Source organism: Canis lupus, chromosome 32 (assembly GCF_048164855.1).
Source record: "Canis lupus baileyi chromosome 32, mCanLup2.hap1, whole genome shotgun sequence".
Lineage (NCBI taxonomy): Eukaryota > Metazoa > Chordata > Mammalia > Carnivora > Canidae > Canis > Canis lupus.
Genome location: NC_132869.1, coordinates 10,176,168 through 10,199,612, shown reverse-complemented (window position 1 = coordinate 10,199,612; position 23,445 = coordinate 10,176,168). Strand labels below are relative to the sequence as shown.

The 23,445-nt window shown below is 41.5% G+C and overlaps 1 protein-coding gene across 11 annotated transcripts in view; it reads left to right on the top strand.

The window, feature by feature from the left end:
* FSIP1 (fibrous sheath interacting protein 1) overlaps nucleotides 1-23,445 on the top strand; it is a 194,253-nt gene that overhangs the window by 167,753 nt on the left and 3,055 nt on the right. For 3 of the 11 annotated variants that reach the window (XR_012022517.1, XR_012022508.1, XR_012022516.1), the window contains 5 exons: nucleotides 12,127-12,631; nucleotides 19,417-19,494; nucleotides 21,673-21,755; nucleotides 23,008-23,249; nucleotides 23,383-23,442. Coding sequence is in view for 1 of the 11 variants with exons in the window: in XM_072808612.1 (XP_072664713.1) it covers nucleotides 12,127-12,631; nucleotides 19,417-19,424 (513 nt within the window). In the remaining 10 variants the exon portion in view is untranslated. Of the gene's footprint in view, nucleotides 1-12,126; nucleotides 12,632-19,416; nucleotides 21,386-21,672; nucleotides 21,756-23,007; nucleotides 23,250-23,382; nucleotides 23,443-23,445 lie in introns of those variants that run through there. The other 8 variants (XR_012022511.1, XR_012022510.1, XR_012022509.1 and 5 more) reach the window with 8 other exon arrangements.

Genomic DNA, 23,445 nt, shown 5'->3' with positions numbered 1-23,445 from the left:
CACTTGCTCAACCCTGGGAAAAGCTACAGGTCGCCTGTTTGTGACCAGAAAAAGCTCTCCTTGATTAACAAGTTAAATGTGGAGTTAGCTCTCTGGCGCTAGATTCACACCCAAGAGGGAAATTAGATCTGATGAGATTTGACAGGACCCATCATTTGTAGGACTCGACTAGGCCTAACTTTGTGACCTGACTTGAGGGTGCTCCAAACGGCATCTCTCAAATATCTTTCTACCATCCTGCTACAGGCCCAGATGCCCGTTCTAAGAATCACCGCTTTGATTAAGTCATTCTGATTTGAAGAGGCCCCACCTGTAAAATGCGAGCTTGTCCCTTGGGAGGGTTACATGGTGCCCTTGCATTGCTTGGTCTTAGGGAGAAGAATGAGGAAATGCATCTTAGGATAGGTAAGTTTGGATGTGAGGGCAATAGGACTTTTGAAAAGGTTTGAATTGAGGATATTTTTTGAGGAAGGTGTGCTCAAGTGGAGAGGGCTGATGGGGCACCATGAGGTCTTAGGGTACTCAAGGGAAGCGAGCAGAAAAAGCCGGGGTTGGCAAAAGGCAAGTGTCCTGTGCGTGCCTGCACACAAAGCAAGGGACAAACCTGGTTCACCTACCTCCCTGGGCTTCACGACTCATCTTGAGCCCTGACATTATTTATTATTATTATTTTTTAATTTATTCATGAGAGAAACAGAGAGAGGCAGAGACATGGGCAGAAGGAGAAGGATCCTGATGCGGGGCTTGACCCCAGCACCTGGGATCATGACCTGAGCCAAAGGCAGACAGCCACTGAGCCACCCAGGTGCGCCCCCCCACCCGACATTAATTATTTTAAGCAAAGATAAACATGTCTGGAAACCAGCCCCTTTCTGGGTACTGTTCTGGTCACCACAGTACCTTCCTGTACTGATGACTTAATAGTGTCTGCCTGGAAGTGTAAACTTTCCTCCTGCTTGCCCTGATGACTGAAGATGCATGTTCCACCTTTCCTTCCTGGGGGCCCCCTCCCGCACCTGATGGCCTCTGGAGCCCCCACACCAACCCCTGCAGCGCCTAGGGTGATTTGCCAACTGCCCGCAGGTTTTAGTTGTTCAATCATTTGCAATGCCCCGCTCCCCACAGGCCAGGGGGACCCTCCAAGCTTGGAATGTGTGGGCCCAAGGCTCTAACCTCCTGGGGGCACCATCCAGCCACCGCTACCAGCAGCTTCCCACTTGCAGCCTGGTGCTGCTGGTGATGGCCTGGCACGCCGTGCACTTCTGCTTATGGGGCACCAGCAGGGCGCTAGCAGCCCCACCCGTGTTTCTCACATGCACTGCAGGTTGCTAGTTGGTATTCCTCACCTCTGGTGAGGAGCCAGCCAGTCCTTAGTGTTTCCCTTTCACAGTTTAGAAATTCTAGGCTTTGGGAGGCCAAGTGATTTGTCCAAAGGGGTGAGAGACCTGGGATTCCAACTTAGACACATCAGCCTCCCTCTACTACTACATGCTGTGGCTAAGACTAGTTCTTCTTCATCTGGAGGCTTCTCTCTCTCTCTGTCTTTTTCCCCCTAAAATGATAGCATTTAGCCTACAGAACACTTAACGTGGGGAACTTTTCCAGCCAGAGCACAGATGGCTGTGGGGGAACAACAGGGAGAAAGGCTGCTGAGGCCGCTATGCTGCGGAGGCACGTCCTGTGTTTGCTGGCCTAGCCCTTTGCTTTGGTCCCTTGGTGGGTGCTGATGTAGTGGGGTCTGCTGCTGTCTGACTCCCTTAGGTCCCAGGCGTGCTCTTGTTCTCTGCCCACCCAGAACCAAGGCAGGCCTCCCTTTGCTTTGGTAATAGACGTGCCTTAGTACAGAACGCCATACCATCACATCTTTTATATCCGGTGTTTGTCTTTGTCTTTGTTTTTTTTTTTTGTTTTTTTTTTTTCCTGTTTATCTTGACACTCAAACCTAAGCCATGACCTTGGCTTTCTCTCTGTGGCTCCAGTTCGTATTCTCCCTCCAGCTCTGCTACCTCTGGCTGCCCTGGGCAAATGTCCTTCCCCCTAGGACTCTAAGGGATTTTCTGTGTTGATCCTGCCTCTTGGCAGGGGGTGGGGGTGGGGTGGGAGGTGGGCAGGTGGGGGGTGCTCCGCTGTTCTGCGAAGCCCTGAGCCCTAAGGCTCCTGAGGCAGCCCTTTCCCTCCTTCGGCCTTACCAGTGCTTGCCCTAGCTCTGCAGTCCCTCTACCCAGCTAGCATTGCCCTGTGGGCCTTTGACCAATTTGCAGAGACTGGGGGTGGAGCTCTTGGCCCTGTGCCCCTGGCCCGGGACAGCTCCAGCTGCTGTGTCTGAAGCCCTACCAGGTCTTGGGAGCTGTTGCTCATTGTGGCTGTCTCAGTCTGGAACAGCAAAATCTGAGGCAAAAGCTTCTTTGCTGTCACTTAGCTCGTGAGAGCAACACCAGAGAAGAAGTGGGGGAAAGGGGTGAGACAAAGAAGGCGGGAAAATAAATATGGAAGGTGTAGGGTTGATCTGGCTACTGTTTGCTAGCAAGTATAATTTCTTGTCTGATCTTATGGGACATCTTCAGGGAAAATCCCTGACGGTGACTACATTTTACAGCCATTCTTCCCAGGAAGGAGGAGACAGGGTCTTGCTCACTGGCTTCCCTCCCCTCTTGGTCAAAGTCTGCTTCAAGGGCCAACTTGTACATCTAGTTTGCACAAGCCCAGGAGTGACCAGCTGACCACATCATACCTGGTTACCAACCCACACCTCAGCAGCAACAGAAAGGATGGCAGGCCGGGGGGAGGGGGGTGGGCATGATGTGCTTATCAGTGACACAGGGGCCGAGGTATAGACATCAGCGGTGATATCTGGATCCGCAGCTGTGGGGACAGGACGAGCTGTGTTAGGTCCCCTTGGCCCAGCAGCAGGCAAGTGCACAGATCTGGGTGATGGTTAAACTGGATCCTGTCACATTGGAACATTTTAATGTCAGTGCAGCTTGGCTCCTGGGCTTGTCTGTGCTACTAGGAGCCTTCTTGTCTACTCAAGGAAATATTCAGTTTCCCTTTCCAGTTCCTAGAGTGGAGCATGTCTCAGAGGGTAATCTCTTATGTGGGGGAGTGGGATCCAGCTGAGTGTTCTCTCTGGTTGGGGGTGAGGTACAGGATCTAGATAATGCCACAACAGAGGGACATTTCTCTCAGCAGGAGGAAGAGCTGTCCTTGGAACAGCTGATGAATGTGGCATTGATCATGTACTGAGGGCCCATGTCTCCAGAAGTGCTCACTGTCAGAGGCTGGAGATCTTAGCCAACCCATCAATAGGCCTTGTGAGGCCAAATACTACCTTCTAGGTCATGACATATCTCTACCTTGTTTCAGCTCTAATAGATTGCCTCCTCCATGCCCTTCTGCACTGGGTGATCATTTATCTTCCTTAACACCTGTTGGATATCTTCCTCTGACCTGGCCTTAGTGAGCCCCTGTTGGGGGTGGTCCTATAGTGACCACAGCCCAGTAAATGCCTGTTGAAGATACCAGAGACGGAGTTCTAAGGTCACCTTGTCTTCAATTGGCAAGCTAAGATGATGGCAAGAAAAGTACTTAAATTTCTAGAGGGGCAATCCTGTGGGCATACAGAGGTTCTTTAGGTTTTGATTATACTGAATTGTTTTTTTAATTTAAAAAAAATTTTTTTTCATTTATTTATGATAGTCACAGAGAGAGAGAGACAGAGGCAGAGACACAGGCAGAGGGAGAAGCAGGCTCCATGCACCGGGAGCCCGACGTGGGATTCGATCCCGGATCTCCAGGATCGCGCCCTGGGCCAAAGGCAGGCGCTAAACCGCTGCGCCACCCAGGGATCCCCTATACTGAATTTTTCGAACTTGATTCATCTTTCAGGTGACCTACAAAATCAAGATGAGACTTGATCTGGACTCTGGCCCGGGTTAAAACATTTAAATAGCTAATGGCCTTCTTTGACTTCTGACCCCATCATGGCCTCCCTTGACCCAGCTAATCTCTACATAATAAAAATAGCCTTTCAAATTGAGAGTAGGGAAGACCATGTAAATGATTTTAATAATTGTTACTATCCAGTAAACCATCAATGTTTCGTAGTTGAGAGGGGGAGTTAGTTGCACTCTAAGGAAGGTACTGAATATACCTCCCCAGAGGGTGGAGGGTGGGCAGGTGGTCCAGCCCACCAGAAAAAGTGATCAGAAAAAGTTCTTTGTGTACCAACTTGCTGTGTTTGTCTTCAGCAGCCTCCTGGCCAAGCTGGGAGTATGGGGTGCAGGGGTACCTGGCTCCTTCCATCCAGCTGCAGACCTTGAACCTCAGCCTTGTTTCTGACAAGGATGTAGACATGTGACAAAAGGGCCATTCCAGCAACTTGCTCAGAACAGGGGGAATCTGATCCAAGCGGATTTACTGTCTCTACTGCTGTAAAACAGCAAGTGCCAGCAACCCTCAGATGAAACATTTCCACCAAATAGAAAAATTAGAGCCCCTTTTCAAGTCATCCTGTTAGAAATCAGAGGAGTGAAATTGGTCTGGCTTTCCTTTGAGCACATCTGCACCCTTCTGACTAGGTCACCAACTAAAGCTCAGTTCCTGGCCCCCTCACAAATGGCAGGAATTGAGAATCCCATTTCCTGCGTCTAGCTCTTCCCATCTGTGCTCACCCTTTCCTTATGCACTGGGATCATGCTGGCATTCCACCCGTCTCATCCTCAGAGATGGAAACTGGAAGTCTGGAATCCTGATGCCAGGGAGACCTGCTCTGGCACCTGGGCTAAGAAGAACCATTACGGAATGTTCTGGGGCACAACAGCCTTTCATCAGGCAAACCCATTGGGCAAAACCTTCCAGGCTCTGCCTCTCCCAGCTGTTCGGGGATGATCAGTGGCTTGAGCAAGGGCGATGTCCTATTCTGCATGGCCACTTTGATATGCCAGGCCCCACATAAAAGCAGACTTCCAACACCACCCCATCACTCACACTCTCACCTCAGAGCCACTTGCCTTGACCTATTTCACACTCTGTATTATTCTATCCACAGAGCCTCCCAGCTTCTGACCTGGGGGCTGACTCACTTTCCTGTTTACAGCCTTGCCTCAACCCTCCTCATTCCTAATGTTTTACATAGTTTCTCTGGCAATGACCTTTGCTTCCCTTTTGACTAGGGTTCAGAATCTCCTCTGGCCAGACAGCCTCTGACTGTTCTGGGTAAAAATATGCCAGATCTTACCTGGCTCTCTGTACCCGTGGTCCCTTCTGTGGCCTCCTAAAAGCATTGTACCTGCCAGACTGGCCTGTATATGGCTGGGGTAGCCTCAGTGTCAGAGAGGAAGGTAGGAGAATAGAATAGGGAGGGAAGGACCTAGGAAGGACAAATAAGCCCTTTCCTTCTGTGAAAATTTAGCACTATGGATGTAGACATTAAAGGGAACATCAATCATTTTACCCCCGTGAGTTCTAGATTTGCTCAATCTCAAAGGGTCCCAGCAAGTGATGTGAACCTTTTGAGGCCACATGAGCCTGTTGGGAGTATGTAGATAGTGCTTGAGAGTGCCACTCTGTATTCCAAGTAGAAGTCCAACCTACCATTCTATCCCCAGGTGAATATTTTCCAACAAGTACTGCTACCTACTTTTACTTCTCAATTAATTATTCAGTGAGTACTCAGAGTAAATGGGATCGGTGAAGTTTGGATGGCTAATCAATGAAGTTGGCCATATGACCTCACATTGATTCAGTGTCAGGTCCCTTTCTTTTCTTTTTTTTTTTTGTCAGGTCCCTTTCTGATGCTGTGCATGTGGTAGATTTATTTTGGGGTTCCTGCTCTGCTCACGCCTTCTTTGAGAAATCCCCCTTACCCACAGCCCTGCCAAAAATATCCCGTCAACCATGTTCATACCATGTGATGCTCACCATAGGTGACTGGACCAGTGATGAACACTTGAAACTAATCCTGATGGTCCTTCATTGTGTCAATGACCAACCAGGTCATCTTGCTTGAAAACATGAGCTCACAGATGTAGAGATCATTGCTAGTCATTGGTGGGTGCTAGACTTTTAAGGTGATGTTGGCTAGAAGCAGAGTCAATTCATGCATAGGCAATCAGGGGTGGTAAGGGAGCAGAAAGAAAGCATTAGTAAGCAGAGACAGCTCATTTGCTGAGGGAAGGATGCATCAGACAGCAGGGAGTTAAGACCACAGGGACTCAGTAAGAGGTGGAGCACATGACTTAGGTTCTCATGGCTTCCCAGCTCCAGACCCCCAAATCTCTGTCCATCCTTCATCTCTTGCTTGCTGGTGTCCATGAGATGACTTCTTAGATCCAAGACCAAATCGTCTCTACTGCCTGAGAGAGTTTTCCAGACAAGAGAAAGTTAAAGGAGTAGATCATCGCCTGACTTTTCTTTAGATAAGGATTTCTGTTCCTCATGGCTAAAAAAACCTTGATTAAAATAAATGCTACTTAGGTGTTGCCAGCAGTGGCTGCAACAGAGAGTTGTAAACTTTTATCTTGGCAATTAAGGAAAGGGTGGAATATTTCCTACTTACTTATTTTGAAGTAGAATTTGATGTCATCAAAAAGCTATTTACATCCATATTCTTGTTGTTAATCATTTCAGACATTCTGACTTTTCACTTTTTTCTCACTTGTGATAATCATGTTGGCTTTAGAGGGTGTGTCCTTAGGAACTCAGCATTTGTAGGGAAAAAAACCCTCCACAAAAACCCAATATCAGACATAAGCTTACATCAAAGTAGGCAGGATTGGTTCTGCTTATTTATAATAGTGGACTTTCGAATGATCTGCCCCAGAGACATAATCTTGATTGCCTTGTCAACAAACTCAGTGTCCAAATAGCTGGAGTTTTTATGGCTGGGGAAACTCCATATATATAGCATCAGAGGAGAGGCAGGGGTGAAGGTGAGGTAATTCAGTCTATGATCCATCTCCCACAATTACAAGCTGCACTCCTCATCAGATTTAGCTCCTACACCAAGTTGGTGTTTACCTGGGTGGAGAAGTGTAAATAGTGGGCACTCTGGGAATGGAGTTGAGGGTTGTCATTTTTTTTTTTTTCCCTAGCTGAAAGAGAGGTCACTATGTAAGTTTGTATAAGATACTATGCTGGTCTGGGTAATAAATTCAAAGTAAGGTAAAATATTCTATGGGAAGAATTTTCATGTCTGAGGGAATGGGCAGAAAAATGAATGTCATTTGGAAAAGGATACTTAGAGAGTGGTAGAGGGAGAACTCATTTACAGTGAGAGGCTATGTAGCCTAATAGTGAGGCACGTGGGCTCTGGACCTGGACCACGTGGATTCAAATCCTGGGTCTACCACTTAGTTGGCTGTGTGACCATGGACAGGTTACTGAATTTCTTGGTGCTTCACTTTCTTCATCTATAAAACAGGAATAACTATAGTACCTACCTCCTGGATTTGTTGTGAAGATGAAAAGAGATGCTACATGTTGTACTCATAGAGTGGTGTCTGGCCCCGAGTAGGTGCCTAATAATTGCTAACTGTTACTGTTTTGTAAGACTTCACCAGGTGTGTCAACAAGACCAGCAAGGTGTGTGAGAACTAACACCACAAGTATTCTATCTTCTTGTTTTATCGAGAAAATCCAATATGTATCTTCTTGTTCTATCGAGAAAATCCAATATATTTACTCTCTGGCTATGGAATATGTGTGCTTTGGCTAAAACAAGAAAGAAGGTGCATAAAAGGGCTAGTAAAATCAGGATGAGAAGAGAGGGGCTTTCATAGAAGGAGGGTAAATAGATTGGGTTCTGGTCTGGAAAAATGAAGACTGAGATGCACTGTGATGAATTTTGTGAAAGACAGGAATAGCATGAATAATAACTTGTTTATGAAATACTGGAAAATTAGAACTGGCATGAAAGATGAATACTTTGAGGTGAATACTTGAACAGATGGTTACTTGACTGTACTTGCTGTGAGTCGTTTAGTTACAGAGCTCATTAGCTCAGGAGTTTCAAAGCAATTTGGATGAAGGGTATGGGTTATGGTCCTTTAACTATCAATGATCATTAGGGGTGTTTGGGATAGAACCCTAGTTTGGTCTAGTGAAGCATTTGTAAATTCTGTTAATGTAGTATTTGCAGTTGCAAACCACCCAGCAACCTTAATTCACTCGATTCCCATACCAGTGAGTTACTGAGTTTATACCATGGGCAAGTCTCTGCAGAGAATCAAAAGATGAGAAAGACGGCTCATGGTGAAGGCTCTGATCTGTGTTGCCACCCAGAAAACACTGTGGCTAAATTAACTTAATTTGGAGGTTTAATATAGTTGGTTCATTTTTACTTATAATGTCTTGACACCAGGCAAGTTTTGGTTATTTTTTGAGTTTGGGATTAGTATTGTGAAGAAGTTAAGGAAATAAAAGTTTCTTTCTGTAGGGCAGCTGTGGGGCTCATGAAATTGAGCTCAGTGGTTGAGTGTCTGCCTTGGGCTCAGGTCGTGATCTTGGGGTCTTGGGATCCAGTCCCACATCAGACTCCCCGCAGGGAGCCTGCTTCTCCTTCTGCCTATGTCTCTGCTTCTCTCTGTGTTTCTCATGAATAAATAAATAAAATCTTTAAAAAAGTTGTCTTTTTGTTATTGTATTGCTCTCCTAAATTCTGTCAAGGATGCTTGAATGTCAATAGAACGTTTATTCTTTCTTTTATTTTTCACAAAAATCAATTTTAGGGCTAGAGGTTAATTTGGAGACCATCTTCCTCAATTCCTCCTTTCAGCGCTGAAGGAGATGGGTCCTGGGTGACATACACAAGCTTGGACCAAAGCCCAAGTTCTAGTCATCTGTGTTTTCTTTCCCATCAGGCTGCTTCCCCCAGAGGATCAGGGTGATTGTAGTTGAGCTTATTTCCGTGTACACACAGACTTAAATGTGTTATGTTTTATCTTGGAGCACCCAGACTCAAATGTGTTATGTTTTATCTTGGAGCACCCAGAAGCCAAATTGGCTTCGATTTACTGTGAAGCCAGTGAAGCTTAGGCGTCAGACCCCTCACTTGTATGAGCCTTGAGCGAGGAGAGGAAGCTAGGTTGTAATCAGGAAACATTTCTATATAAACATTTCTGGTAAATGACCTAAAGAGAGAATGTAAGAGATGGACCTGACTTTCCAAGGCTCCAGTAATTTATTGTGATCTTTCTCACATTCTAAGAAAAAGAAACTCACTTGTGTACCTATTTCCTACTTGTAATGCTGTATTCTTTTTCTTACAGAAAAGTGTTCTCTTCCTGCTGCAAGATTAAAAGTTTCAGGTTCTATAAAACCTCAGTTTGCTTCTGATGCCCAAAGATATAATCAGTTAGAAATTTCATTTTACTATTTCAGATTTTGATTTTTGAATTAATTTTTATTTAATAACTTGAATACATTTAAGTTATTTTTATATTTTAATTTTAACCTTTGCTATAGTAATAAAGAAAAAGTTGCGTTAAAAGGTTTTAAACAAAAATGGTAGCTCCTTGTCCCATCCTTCCCCACCCCTTAGTTTTGCTCTCCAGAATCAAGCATTTTTAATTCCTTTAGCTCTTTTCTCTCACTTTTTACCTTTATATTGTTTAATATCTTGCCATCTTAATTGATTTGTTTTATATCAATTTACAATAATACAATAGTGTGGTATTATTATTTAGTTGTATGTTGGCTTCCTGTAATAGATTTAGCTTTAACTCTGAACATCCCTTCTCTCGTTCTTATTTCTCCACAATAGTCAAATCACAATTTTTGGTTACCTCCATCATCACTATTTATATTATGATGACCATTTAAATATATATACAACAAAAGAAAGTAGAATCCTATGGTATTATTCTTTTAAGAGAGGGGTGGGGGTTGGGACAAAGGGAGAAGGAGAGAGAGAATCTCAAGTAAGCTCCACACCCGGTGCTTGAGCTTGATATGAGGCTTGATCCTACAGCCCTGAGATTATGACCTGAGCCAAAATCAAGAGTCAGATGCTCAACTGACTGAGCCACCCAAATGCCAGCTATGGTATTCTTTCTTGTACAACTTTTTGTTTAAAGTTAATAATTATCTTATTTTCTTTTGCTTAATTTTCTGTTACCTCTCTGAAACACTACCACTCCTTTCTTTTTGTATAGCTTTTTGTTTTCCCCAGAGTCTGTAATTGCTTTGTTTTTCCTTTTATTTAATTTTCTGTATGTAGCCAAATAGATCATCAGAACTACAAAGCATCTATTTTATCAGTATTGTTTGTGGAAGTGGTCAAATATACCAGATAATCTACCAATCTTCCACATCCTCTTCCTCTCCAACCTCTCCCCCAGACCTCCTTCATCCTCCTTCTGCAGTATGAAGTAATATTTTTTCTAGTGTCTGGAAATTTATATGATAAGCCTTTGGTGAGAATGTTTTGTGAAGATGACACTCAATGGATCCTTTTGAAGTTTCAGGGGATTATCTAATCATTATAAGCACTTTTATGTAACAGTTTTATATAAGCAGATTTTGAAAGTGTGTTTTAAATACTACTGTACAAGGATTGCCTTCATTTTCTAGTTGACAAGGTTTTTGAAGGGAGTTCTCCTAATAGTGGATAAAGTGCCACATCTGGATGCCTGAAATGTGATTAAAAGTAGGATTTGCTACTATCTAATTCAAGTCCTATTTTTTGGCATGTATATTAACCTCAGGGTGAATTACCTAAAGTTTGAATCCTAGATAATTATTAAGAATATATTCCCAATTTCTCTTTATTCTCAAACTCATAATGGCACTTGCCACCATGAAAACTAGTTTTTAATATATGGAAGTTAAATATAGTTTTAAAACAAATTATATTTTAAAAATTTGTTTTACATACTATTTTTTGTTAGCTGCATTAGAAGCATTACACAATAATAAGGAATTAACTATACTTGTTCCAATAACACCTTCCCTCCCTGATACCTTAGACATGCAGAACATTTTTGGTGAATTCTTACTGGGTCCTACTAAGTAGGACAACACATTGTTTTACTTTACTGAAGTAGAAATTAAGGCCTTTGCAGCAATTCATGATTAGGTTTTCTTATGGAGACTTTTTGTTCTTAGATAATGCATTCCCCTGTAAAGGAGGATTAGTGTTTTCCTAAATGATCCACTATATAAATCGGGAATGGTGCTGATTCTTTAGAGAAGGAAAAATTATTTTCAGTGTTTTCCAATATATTTTAATTCCATTCCTTTTGAGATTGATGCAATTCAAGTTGCATGCTATTCAGTTGAGTTCTTGTGGAACATAGCTCTATACCTTCATTTGATTTATTTCCTGAGACATCACTGGAAGAAAACAATGTTTTTGAATCCTTAAGATCTTGGTTGAAATGCTCAATCCTGTTAGCCTCTACAAGCAGAGATTAAATGTCTGTGATCAAGTCCTCCTCCCAGAATGCACCGTTATTGGAATGCCCCTGGCGTCTGTCTAGATCTGTAGTTTTGAAGTAACTACACATCTCAGGATGCACCACCCCTTTGCCCTTCCTTTTCTGTCTTCAGTTGTATTGTCCACTGAAAGCTGTGGACAGACATAGGGGAGGTAAATCCCCAGGGGCAGGTGTAGGCTGACTTGTTTGCCTGAGATTTATTTTTCCAGATTTTTAAGAAATTGCTGGGTGATGGGGTTCACACTGAGGAGTGGTGGAAAACAGGGAAACACCTACTGGAGATTATGGCAGGATTTCTAGCTATTTATCAATGGGCTGTTTGCCTACTTCCCTGCTTGATTTCCCAAGACTTATAAAGTTGAAGGTGGTTTTCTGTTATCTCCATTTCATGTCACTTGCACGTGTATAGTTAACTAGTGATTGATTTGGTGCAGTAATTTATTTCCATCAGTGCTAAGGGGCTTTCCCCAGAATTTCAGTATGGATGGTAGATTCTAAAGCGATTCTCTAGGGATTCTGTGCATTTCTCCTGACATTTTGGATCCTTTAAAATGAATGATTTTGCTATTTGGGTATTTTGTGTAAGGGATTTCCTGGCACTTGCATTTATACTGTATTACTGGCAGTTTATCAACAATATATGTGTTTACTCCATCAATTGACTATGGAAACATTTGGTTTGTTTCATCAGTTAGATTCAGCATCACTTCTCTCTGAGGAACAGTTAAGGTGTCTTCTGGATGAATGCATACTCAAACAGAAGTCTGTGACTAGACTTTCTTCAGAAAGAGAAAAGGAAGACATTGAGGATATAACACCGGAGGTCCCCTGTCTTTCCAGATCTATCCTTTCTGAGCTCCTAAATGGGTTAGAAACAAAATTCACAGAGGTGAAAGATGCAGATGTGCTGGAGAATGTGGAATGTGAAACACGTACAGGCTACTATCTCACCAAAGCCTTGACTGGGCATTTCACATCCCGGGCTCTTGTCATCGAAGCAGAGAATTTGAAATGCCTCCAACTTTCTGAGGACAAAGTTATTTGTGACACAAAAGACTATTTTATGTCGAAGACCCTTGGCATTGGAAGACTGAAAAGGCCCTCTTTCTTGGATGATCCACTGTATGGCAAAAATGTGAGCCTTTCATCTGAAGACCAACATCTGAAAGTCAGCCCTCCAGAGAAACCAGAAATGGGTAAGGCTTGGAGAATATATATGTTGGTGTGTAATTATTACTCAGCCTCTCAATATAAATGTGTTATAGTTTAAGGTAGAGCAGGATAAGAGGTATGTTTGTAGGTCACAGATGGTGTCAGTAGCATGCAGCATGACAATTTATCCGTGTTTGTATGAGAGCAAGATTGAAATTAGTACTTTTATGAGATACATTATTCCTAATGGTAATTAATACGTATTCTTTTTTTAAATTTTTATTTATTTATGATAGTCACACACACAGAGAGAGAGAGAGAGAGGCAGAGACACGGGCAGAGGGAGAAGCAGGCTCCATGCACCGGGAGCCCGACGTGGGATTCGATCCCGGGTCTCCAGGATCACGCCCTGGGCCAAAGGCAGGCGCTAAACCGCTGCGCCACCCAGGGATCCCAATTAATACGTATTCTTGATGGTTATACAGAAAACAGTTATGATTTCAGAATAAAACAAATTAGTTTCAACAGATGCAAATAATTTGAATAGATTTGCTTAGTCTTTTAACTTCCACATTTCAGGGATGGACATTTATTCCATGGGATGAATTTGTAAAATGTGAAATACATTTTATTATTATTTTTTTTAAAGATTTTACTTATTTATTCATGAGAGACATAGAGAGAGAGAGAGGCAGAGACACAGGCAGAGGGAGAAGCAGGCTCCATGCAGGGAGCCAGACGTGGGACCCGATCCCGGGTCTCCAAGATCACACCCTGGACTGAAGGCGGCGCTAAACCGCTGAGCCACCAGGGCTGCCCTCCATTTTATTAGTTTCTATACAAACTTCTCATCCCAGCTGTGTGTATATGCTTGGTATTTTGTCTGGATACAGTGTTGCATTTTACAGTGGTACAATGGTACAGGTGGACATTTTTTGACATACTGTGGACATTTTTTGACATAAATATTCAATTACCTATGTTAGAAGTCTATTTAAGTAGACTGAACCTTTTCCTCTAAGGTAGATTACTCTATTGAATGATCTATTGATTATTTTCTATATTGTCTACTAAATTTATGTCGATCTATTACTATCTCCATGCTACTTATTAAACCTAGAATCTATTAATTCTGAACTAACTCCTCAGTCCCATATTTTTCACTGCCTCCCAGATAGCTAGCTCCATGTGGTTATGGCCTCAAACTGTTTTCCTCATCTTTCCTTTTAACTCAGATTTTCCTCTCCCTTCTGTTTCTTCAGTCACCCTGGGCTCAAAATTTGAGTCATCTTTGTATCTTCTCCCTCTTTTGCTTCCCACCTTCGCCCTTCGGTATTGTTTGCTGTGCTCCTGCAGCGCCTCCCATGCCCATCCCTTCCTTGCTCTTCCTGCTGCCTCAGCTGGACACTGTGATAGCCCTCGGACCAGGCCTCCTCACCACTGGGTTCTCCTCTCCTCCGGCCATTGCTGATCACGGCTAAACTAATTCCACCAAAGTACAGCTTTGGTGACCACACCTTGCACCTCAGAAACTTCTGACGCTCTCCACTGCCTACTGAATATGATCTACATTCTTTCCCTGGCCATTCAAGGCCTCCACAATCAGAGTTCGATCTTCCTAATTGCTCTCTAACTAAGCCTCTATATGTTATTCAGGTTAGCTAATCTGGTCTCAGGATTTCCAGTGCTTTCCTCTGCCCCTGGACAGCCCTGACCCTCTTTCCCTGAAGAATGTTCAGGTGCCCCTTCAGTGGCAGTTGGATTCCCAACCCTATCTCTCTGAATGTAACCTTCCACGCTTTTAAAAATCTTGATTTCTCCTCTGAATGTCCTAGAACATTGGTCTCCCATCAGATCATTTCACATACCCTGTCTTGAAGTTGTTGTGCACATGCGCCCCTTCTCTTCCTTATACTTGTGTAATTTTTTTTTTAAGGACAAAGATCCTATCTTTTGATTTGTTATTGCATCTCCTGTGATGCCCAAAGTGCTGCCTTAAACCAAGTGCCTGTTTAGTAAATGAAAATTTACCCAGTTTTCAAATAATATGCTGAAAATGTGGTTCACATTTATTCTTCACATCATGAATGAAAGCAGGTGGTATTGCTTAAGAATTATGCAAGGCTCACATGCTATATAAAGATTTGGAACTTTTCTTCTTTTTTCAAATGAAATTTTACAAGCTATGAAGTTTGTATCCAGCAGAGTTCATTTTTACAACATGCAATTCGATTAGATGGGTGCATTTTGCCTCCCCCCACTAAGGATCTTCATTTAAAAAATAAACTGTGAAAACTTTGTTCTGCTCTAAAATCGCAGTGTATTTTCTTTGTAGCTAAAGAATTTTTATCAGAGAAGGTATCTGCATCTCCTTTTTGTCTACTCTAAGCAGACTTACATTGGATGTGACCATTTGTTGTATATGCGAGCTCATTCCAGTGGAGTCTGTGTGTACGGAGGTTTAGAATAGTACTTCACTAAAATATGACTTTATTTCTATGTGACCTTGTGTCACACTGATGTATATCTGTCTCTGAGTAGAACATGACAAGATGGAATGAACTAGAACTTCTTGTGGCTTGATGGAAAGCAGCTGTGTAGCTTATCTATCACTTCATAGAACATGCCTTTGAAAGCACCAGGAGTCCCTAATGTGTAACAACCCTTGTGAGTGTGGTGGACTAAGATGGCATAGAGTGAATATGGGAGCTAGATTTTGTTTTCTGATAATTGCATAACAAACTATAAGGAACAGGTTCTACAATCTCGTTTTGAGTGCATGTTAGCATACCTGAGGTTGGAGTTTCTAATTTTACTAACCTCGGTGTTTACGATGAAAATCCTTGGCTAATCAATTTTATTCTGAATACAAATTGTAATTATGTGCTTTCTACGAAAGTGAACACTAAAACGGAATGCCAAGCCAGCTTTCTTGGCAAAAAGCCCTTCACAAATGTAACTTTAATGAGGAGTTGCAGTGTGTTCAGCCGTTACATTATATTTAGGTCTTTCTTAGGAAGCAGATACATGTAAATGTGATTCAGAGTAGATTTCTGTAGACAGGAATGAACTAAGAAAGACCAGTTATTTTCTCTTTCAATAGAAAATATTATTGATACATACTTTTCTTTTTCTTGATGAATTGAGGTCTGTTACAAGTATGAAAATACTTTTAAAAGGCAGAGTCAGATAAAACTTCAAAAAGAGGACCCAGCTGAATGATATTGAGGGCCGTTCTAAATTGTGGCATTGGAAAAGGAGGATCTGCCTCACAGCTGTATTAAAGTTTGTGCTTTAGGCTTAGTGGTAACTACTGATATTTGACTTTCTGGATACAAGGTCCAGTAAATTTACGGGCTCAGTTGGTTAAGCGTCTGCCTTCAGCTCAGGTCATGATCTCACGGTCCTGGGATGGAGCCCTGCGTAGGCACCCTGCTCAGTAGGGAGTCTATTTCTCCCTCTCCCTTTGCCCCTCCCTCTGCTCATGCACTCAAGCTCTCTCAAATAAAACCTTAAAAAACAAAAAAACAAAAAAACTCCAAGGTCCAGTAAATTCAGTGTTGTACTCACTCACTGTTGGGGCTTTAGGGGATTGGTAAATACTGTCTTCTCTTCCCCACCCAGATCAGAACCCATGTAAAGATAGATGGATTCTGACGAATGCAGAACGAGTAGGTTGGCTTCATTGCTGATGAAATGTAGGGCGTTGTGAACTGTGTAGGCAGTTACATGGTCTTCTCAATACTGCGTCCTCCAGGTGAACTGATATACCCAGTCACTGGCCGAGGTTTAAATCTTCGGGCCTCACCTGTGGAGACCCATCCATGTAGAACCAATAGCATGGAGGAATGGAGGAGCCATGATCTCATTTTACCCAATTTGAATGAAGCAATAGAATCATAAGTTCTTATTAACTGATAAAAAGATAATGTATTGCAATACCAAAACTCTCCAACATGCTATTGTCCACACTACTAAACAAAATGATAAAGTAGTATTTTTTAGGGAGTGCCATCAGTGGCACATATTTACATGAAAAGTCCACCTCAAATCAAAATGGAAGAAAATTAGCTGAAAGTAACTTGAAAAGATAAGTTCATTGAATATCAACATACTATATACTAAAGTTTTATATCAAGAGGTAATGAACACTGGCAATTTCTCATATAGCAGCTCTGATATTTTGATCAAATAAATTTGGAGAGGTGTTTAGTTACAAGGAGCATCTGAAAAGCAATGAGTAGCCTTGAAAAAGTAATTTAACAAATAACAACTAGGAAGCCTGAAGGCACACACAGTTTGAGGGAAACAGAACTCCATTAAAGCAATGACGAGTTAAGTATTTCCCTAAGAGCAAGCCAACATATTTTTTAATGGAAAAAACAAAGAAAGGAAAGAAAAGAAAAGAGAAAGAAAGAAAGAAGAAAGAAAAAAGAAAGAAAGAAAGAAAGAAAGAAAGAAAGAAAGAAAGAAAGAAAGAAAGAAAAGGTAGCTAATAGTGTTACTATTTTAGAATCTCAGCGCTCCACTACAAACCAGGAAGTCTATATTACAACAAAGAAAACATTCTCAAAACAATCTAGTGCCTTTGAAACTATTCAAGTGGTCCGAGGAAGGACCTATACTAACACACAGCCCTTCAAAACTGCTATGTCCTTCACAAAAGCTAATCCACCTACAACCACCTCAAGTTACAGTCAATGGTGAATCACTGTATTGTACACCTGAACCTAATTTAACAGTTTAACTATACTGTAATTAAAATTTAAAAATAACGGAAAAAGTTACAAGCAAATAAAGTTTTGGTGGGTAGCATCTCAACTTGAAGTATTTTCAGATTATACAGTGGTCATTGTTGGTACAACTTGGTCCATCTGAGGACCCCAATGGAATAACATAGTTAGCTTTCTCACATCTGTACTGAAATCCATACTTCTCAAATATGTATAACACAATCTTGTAGCTTGTATTAATCTGACAGACTGAATGCTCCACACCAGGGATTCTAATTTCAGTAAGTCAGGCTAGGGCCTTAGACACAGGTATAAAAAAACAAGCAGAAAACTCCCCAGATGATCCTGATGCTCTCTCTGGTTAGGAATAACACTCTGTGGTTTGTAACAGTGCTTCTCAAAGTTCATAGTAAGTGTCATTGGGGGGATTTTATTAAAGTGCGAACTCTGAGTCAGTAGGTTTTCTAACAAGCTGCCCGTGTTTGGGCCACACTCCAAGCAGCAAAGGCTTATAACATGGGATGGAAATCCTATGGCTCCAAAGAGCCAGGCACATGAAGCAGAGAGGAACAGACAGGGGTTGTGTCCTCCTGGAGGTACCTGCCCCTTCCAAAGGGAATGTCTGCGGGGATCCCTGGGTGGCGCAGTGGTTTGGCGCCTGCCTTTGGCCCGGGGCACGATCCTGGAGACCCGGGATCGAATCCCACGTCGGGCTCCCAGTGCATGGAGCCTGCTTCTCCCTCTGCCTGTGTCTCTGCCTCTCTCTCTCTCTCTGTGACTATCATAAATAAATAAAAGTTAAAAAAAATTAAAAAAAAAAAAAAAAAAAACAAAGGGAATGTCTGCTACTCAGCTCTCCTCACTGATGGAAGAACCTGCTGATTTGTCAGAAAAGTCAGAAGTCCAGGCTTTTATGGAAAATTTCCTGATTAACCTTAAATACAGTAGTCACTCTCATCCAAAAGGAATATGTTCCAAGACCCTCAGTGGATGCCTGAGACCATGGAGAGTACCAAACCCCATATATACTATGATTTTTCCCATACATGCATACTTATGGCAAAGTTTAATTTTTATAAATTAGGCCCCAAAATAAATTTTTATATATTGTTATATATAATATATATAAATTGCATCCAGTAAAAGATTAAAAATACTAAAAAAAAATAGAACAATTATAATTTACTGTAATAAAAGTTATGTGAGCCTGGTCTCTCTCAAAATGTCTTGTACTACACTCACACTTCTCATTGTGATGATGTGAGGGGATAAAACGCTTACATGAGGGAGGGGATGAAGGTGAAGGACATAGGCATTGTGACATAGTGTTAGCCTACTATTAACCTCCCAAGTCAAAAGGAGAATCACCTGCTTCTGGAAGGCTGCAGAACACAGGTGGCTGAAATAGCAGATAAGGAGGGACTACTGCCAACCATACCCAGTCACAGACATAATCATTTTTATATCATTTGATCCTTATTGAAGTAATAAAACCATCTTATTTTACCAATAAGGAAACCAAGGTGAGGAGGACAGAGATTAAGTAATTTGCCTCAGATCATTGCTAATAGCAAAGGATTCAAAGCCAGATCTGGCTCAGCCAAAGCCCATGCTCCCAACCACTAGACCAGATAATGCTGGTGAGTAGGCACACCCAACATCCCTCTGCTCCTCTAGGCTCCAGGCTCCTCTAGCTCCAGGCTCCTGCTACTTACCCAGACTACTGCAAGCTTTAGGTAATTAATTTGCCCTTTGGCTTTTTTGTTCTTAGTTTCAATTTACAGTGACCAATCATCCCAGTTTGCCAGAGACCAACACAGGTTGGTGTCATCTCCAAATCCGTAATTATTTTAGCTCTCAAAACCTAGCAAGTTCTTTCTTGGCTGTAAGCTAAATGAAGGTGGGTCCCTTCTCTTTTGTTTTTTTCTTGTGAACTTTGTATACAGCTCGTGGTGAGTGTCCAACAAATATTAAATGAGAACAGCTATTGTCTCATGTGTAAAATGACTTACTGTTCTGTAGGTTGAATAATTTTTCTTAATTATGCATACATTTCTGATTGCTTTACAACTTTGGTTATTGTTTTCAATGTGCAGATGAATAGGAGACTGAAGATGTGATGGAAGAATGGAAAGAATCTTAAAGATTTGCTGGGTGTGCTTTTAAGAAAGTTGGTAAATTAAATTTCATTTTTTTTTGAATCCTTATATTCAGTGACTGCATTTATGGAGACCACTGGTCAAATACTGACTTTAATATTTGGATTCTCTTCCTGGATTTTATTTCTTTGATATTTTTGAGACTTGGGGTACAATTGGTCAATGGCTTTCTCCATTGAAATTCCTGGTAAAATTGTGTTTTATTGCTTATCTTGTAACATCAGGGATACATTACAGAAATCACCATTTTATGTATGTGTGTGCTATGTTAAAATTAGTGGAAGTGCTATTATGGCTTTGTATTTGATTTTATGTGTTACAACTTCATTGGGACTCCAGATTTAATCACTGAATTCTTATTTGGGCCCTGATGTTCTAGCTTTCCTCCTCTCTAATGCCTGGTAAGTACAACTTGCCATAGAAAAAAAATAATTTTCTCAACAAAGCAATGTTAGCATAGGCTTTGCTTTCTTTTTTTTTTTTTTTAATTTTTATTTATTCATGATAGTCACACACAGAGAGCGAGAGAGAGAGAGAGGCAGAGACACAGGCAGAGGGAGAAGCAGGCTCCATGCACCGGGAGCCCGACGTGGGATTCGATCCCGGGTCTCCAGGATCACGCCCTGGGCCAAAGGCAGGCGCTAAACCGCTGCGCCACCCAGGGATCCCTGCTTTCTTATTAGCAATGATACTTTGCTTAAACAGGAGTTTGAATTACTTGATTTTTTTTTTATCATCAGTTATCATCTTTCAGAATGCAGCAAATATATCATCCTATTGGAGAGAGTATATATACATCAGAATTTTGAGCAGAGGTTCAATGCTTCACTTTGATTGAACCAGTTTAATCACATTCACATCTCTGACACAAATTCTGTGGCCAGAGGATGGACTATGATGATTGGTATAGTCAAGGAGTCATGCTTACTTTCCTAGATGGGAGTTGGGTCAATCTCCCTGGAATAGCATGTAGAAACTAGGGATAATAGTAAAAAGTAAGCGGTTGCAAGGAGTGCTTAGGAGGAAGCAAACATATCTACTGCAGTTACTAACCTCCTACTGTCTCCCAATGAGAATACTATGGTGAACCCTCTAATTTTAAATAGCATGAAGGCTGGAGGGGATAAATAATAAATAATTATTAAAATATTAAATAATTTGTTGCTGCTCCTCCACATTAGACTTACAGATGTCATAGAGACAACCACCTTCTAGTTAATAATTTAATATACAACTATTATGAAAGAACCATATAAAGAAGTCTTCTAAATCTTCTTTTTGGTCATGCTTATGCTACACTGGTAATAGATGGACAATACCCTTAAATACATGGTCATTAATCAAAATGCCATAAATATCATAAAGAGGGGGCAAAGGGAAGATACTGATATTTTTTTCCAGAGTGCCCTGAAACTTAGAATGCAGCAAATAAAGATTGGCTATTTAAGAAAATTTCTATTTTAAAAGTTTTGTCGAGTTCCAAGTAAGTCATTGGATTCACAAGAAAATTTTATGTCAGCACTTTTTCCCCCCAGTGAATTGGTGGCTAGAGCTAGAAGTCCAATTTATTTCTGATGAAAAAGAAATGAGCTGTATTGTTCTGCCTTTAATGAAGTTTGGAGTGATAGGAATGTAGATGATTATTTTTTGCTCACATGTTTTCATCTACTGATAGTGGATGATGTTAATGATCGCTTATATCACATTTCCTTGACTTTAAAAAATGAATTTTTTACTATTTTCAGAGGAATCAACAGGCAATTTCTTTTTTGAGCCTCCCCTTTCAGTTTACATTAAAGTAATTGTGGTTCATGTTGATGTCCATGTGTGACTGTAACTTATCTTGATGCTAAGAATTTTGTTGTGTGGGTACTGGCAGAAATTAAAGTCATGCTTTTAGACTCTCCTAGGAGTGACATGTGCATTATAAGGTTTGAGTCAAGGGAGAGGTGACCTGGGTGGGAACTTGGAACGATGACAGAGAGGAGCCAATTTTGGCCCATCAACCTTTTCAAGAAGGTCAGCTTTCTAAACTTGTGTGCTTCTGGTATATGAGTGTGTGTGTGTGGGTGGGTGGGTGGGGGGGAGTCGGTGTTTAAGTATGTGTGTGGGGGGGTGGGAGATGAGAGCTTATGGCTTTATAATGTGTTTCTGCAAACGGTATTTGGGGTATAGTGAGCCTTTATGTTATAGGATTTTAAGAGAAGGGGAGGAAGACAGAATGATCTTGAGTAATGGATTTTGCCATTGAAAGAGGGGACACCATTTCATAGCAGGTAAATTGAAAGTTCCTCTAACAAGGATTGGTAAGTTATACATATAATTCAGACAAGATCGGGTGAATTCAGGGGTATAATATAACTCAACATGGAGGCTCCAGAGTTGTTTTTTTTAACCCTGAAAGGGAGAGAAAGTGTTATTAAAAATCATTGTTTTTAAGATTTCCTCTAGACCTGAGTCTTTGCCCCAGAACAAGATAAAGAAAAGTAGGAAAGAGTATCTTCAGGATCTTAAAATTTGAGATTTTTCTGCTAATCACTTCTCAAGAAACCTACTGGCACCAGCTTTATTGTAAATTCCCATAGGACCTGAGGTTTATTGTCCTTCAGTCCAAATCTCAAACACATGTAAATAAACTCTTGGAGCAGGAAAAAGCTATCACCCTGATGGCATAATTTTCATTTTTAACAAGCCCTTTATTTCAATTCAACCTACTGATTTGAAGGTCAGTCTCCGAGTAAACTTGGAACATGCCTAGGAAAGAAGCTCCTGTTTCTATACACTTTTTTGGTCCAATCAGGATCTTCTCAGTTACTGTAGGTTTGCTACTTCAAAGTGAATTAGAATTCTCTCCCAAGACTTGCTTTGGTTGTGCTCCTCTGAGAAAGAATGAGGTTCTGTTTCAAAGAGTTGCCTTTCAAATCAGTGTTCCAAACTCTGTAACCCTTTCTGATACCTTCTAGTTCTTGATTCTTCACCTGGGCACCATGGAATGATTTGGAAACTTATATGTGGTTATGTTCCCTTGGATGGAGAAGTATTTTTAGAATGAGAGACAAAAATCAACGAGAAGAGTCTGTTAACCAGTCATTTCTAGTGTTTACTGGACCCCGAAGCCTGACCTTTAGCCTACTCCTAGGATTTCTGATTCTACCGGTTATCAAAGCTGGAAATTAATCTGTCAGTATTCAACAGTCATTGTTAGCTCACCCAGAATTCAAGGTCTGCTTTAGTCTGCTCTGCAAAAACTGATTTGATACTTTATATGTATCTTTGGGATTTCTTATGAATTCTTTTTTAGTCCTGTTTTTGACCAAAGGTGAATTCATTCTCTAAAAGGTGAGGTCTATAGAGTTTGGCCCAACTTTGTAAGGACGGTTCCTCCCTCCTTAGCAAGTACTTCTCATGCTTCTCCACAACATGCAGCTGTGTTGCCCATCCAGCGCTGTAATTCATGGGTCAGAAAATGTAGCTGTGAGAATTGCGTGCACTTCCTGTGTTTTTTCCCATTTTCACTGTTCTTTTTAGAAACAGAACTGTACTTTGGAAAGGATTCAGTAGGACATTTGATTACCTTAGTAAAATACAAAATATCCTGGTGGGGGGTCCACATCTTAAAAAAAAATCTTGGAAAGGACTCTTCAGGAGGCTCCACACCCAGCATGGAGCACGAGGGGCTTGAACCCAAGACCCCGAGATTAAGACCAGAGCCAAGATCAAGAGTCAGACGGCTAACCTACTGAGAGCCACTCAGGCATCCCATCTGGCAGGTAATGTTTTGTTCTTATTCCACAAATCCAGCAAATGTGTTTCCTAAAAAAATCAGTCTTCAATTATATAGGAACTGGGAATGTTACTACTAGTTCTTGTAATGTGTTCTTGTGTATGCTCTTATTGATTTAGGAATAGACTTTACCCACACCTCCTAACAAAGCCAGCAGAGAACAAATAAACATGGATACGGTA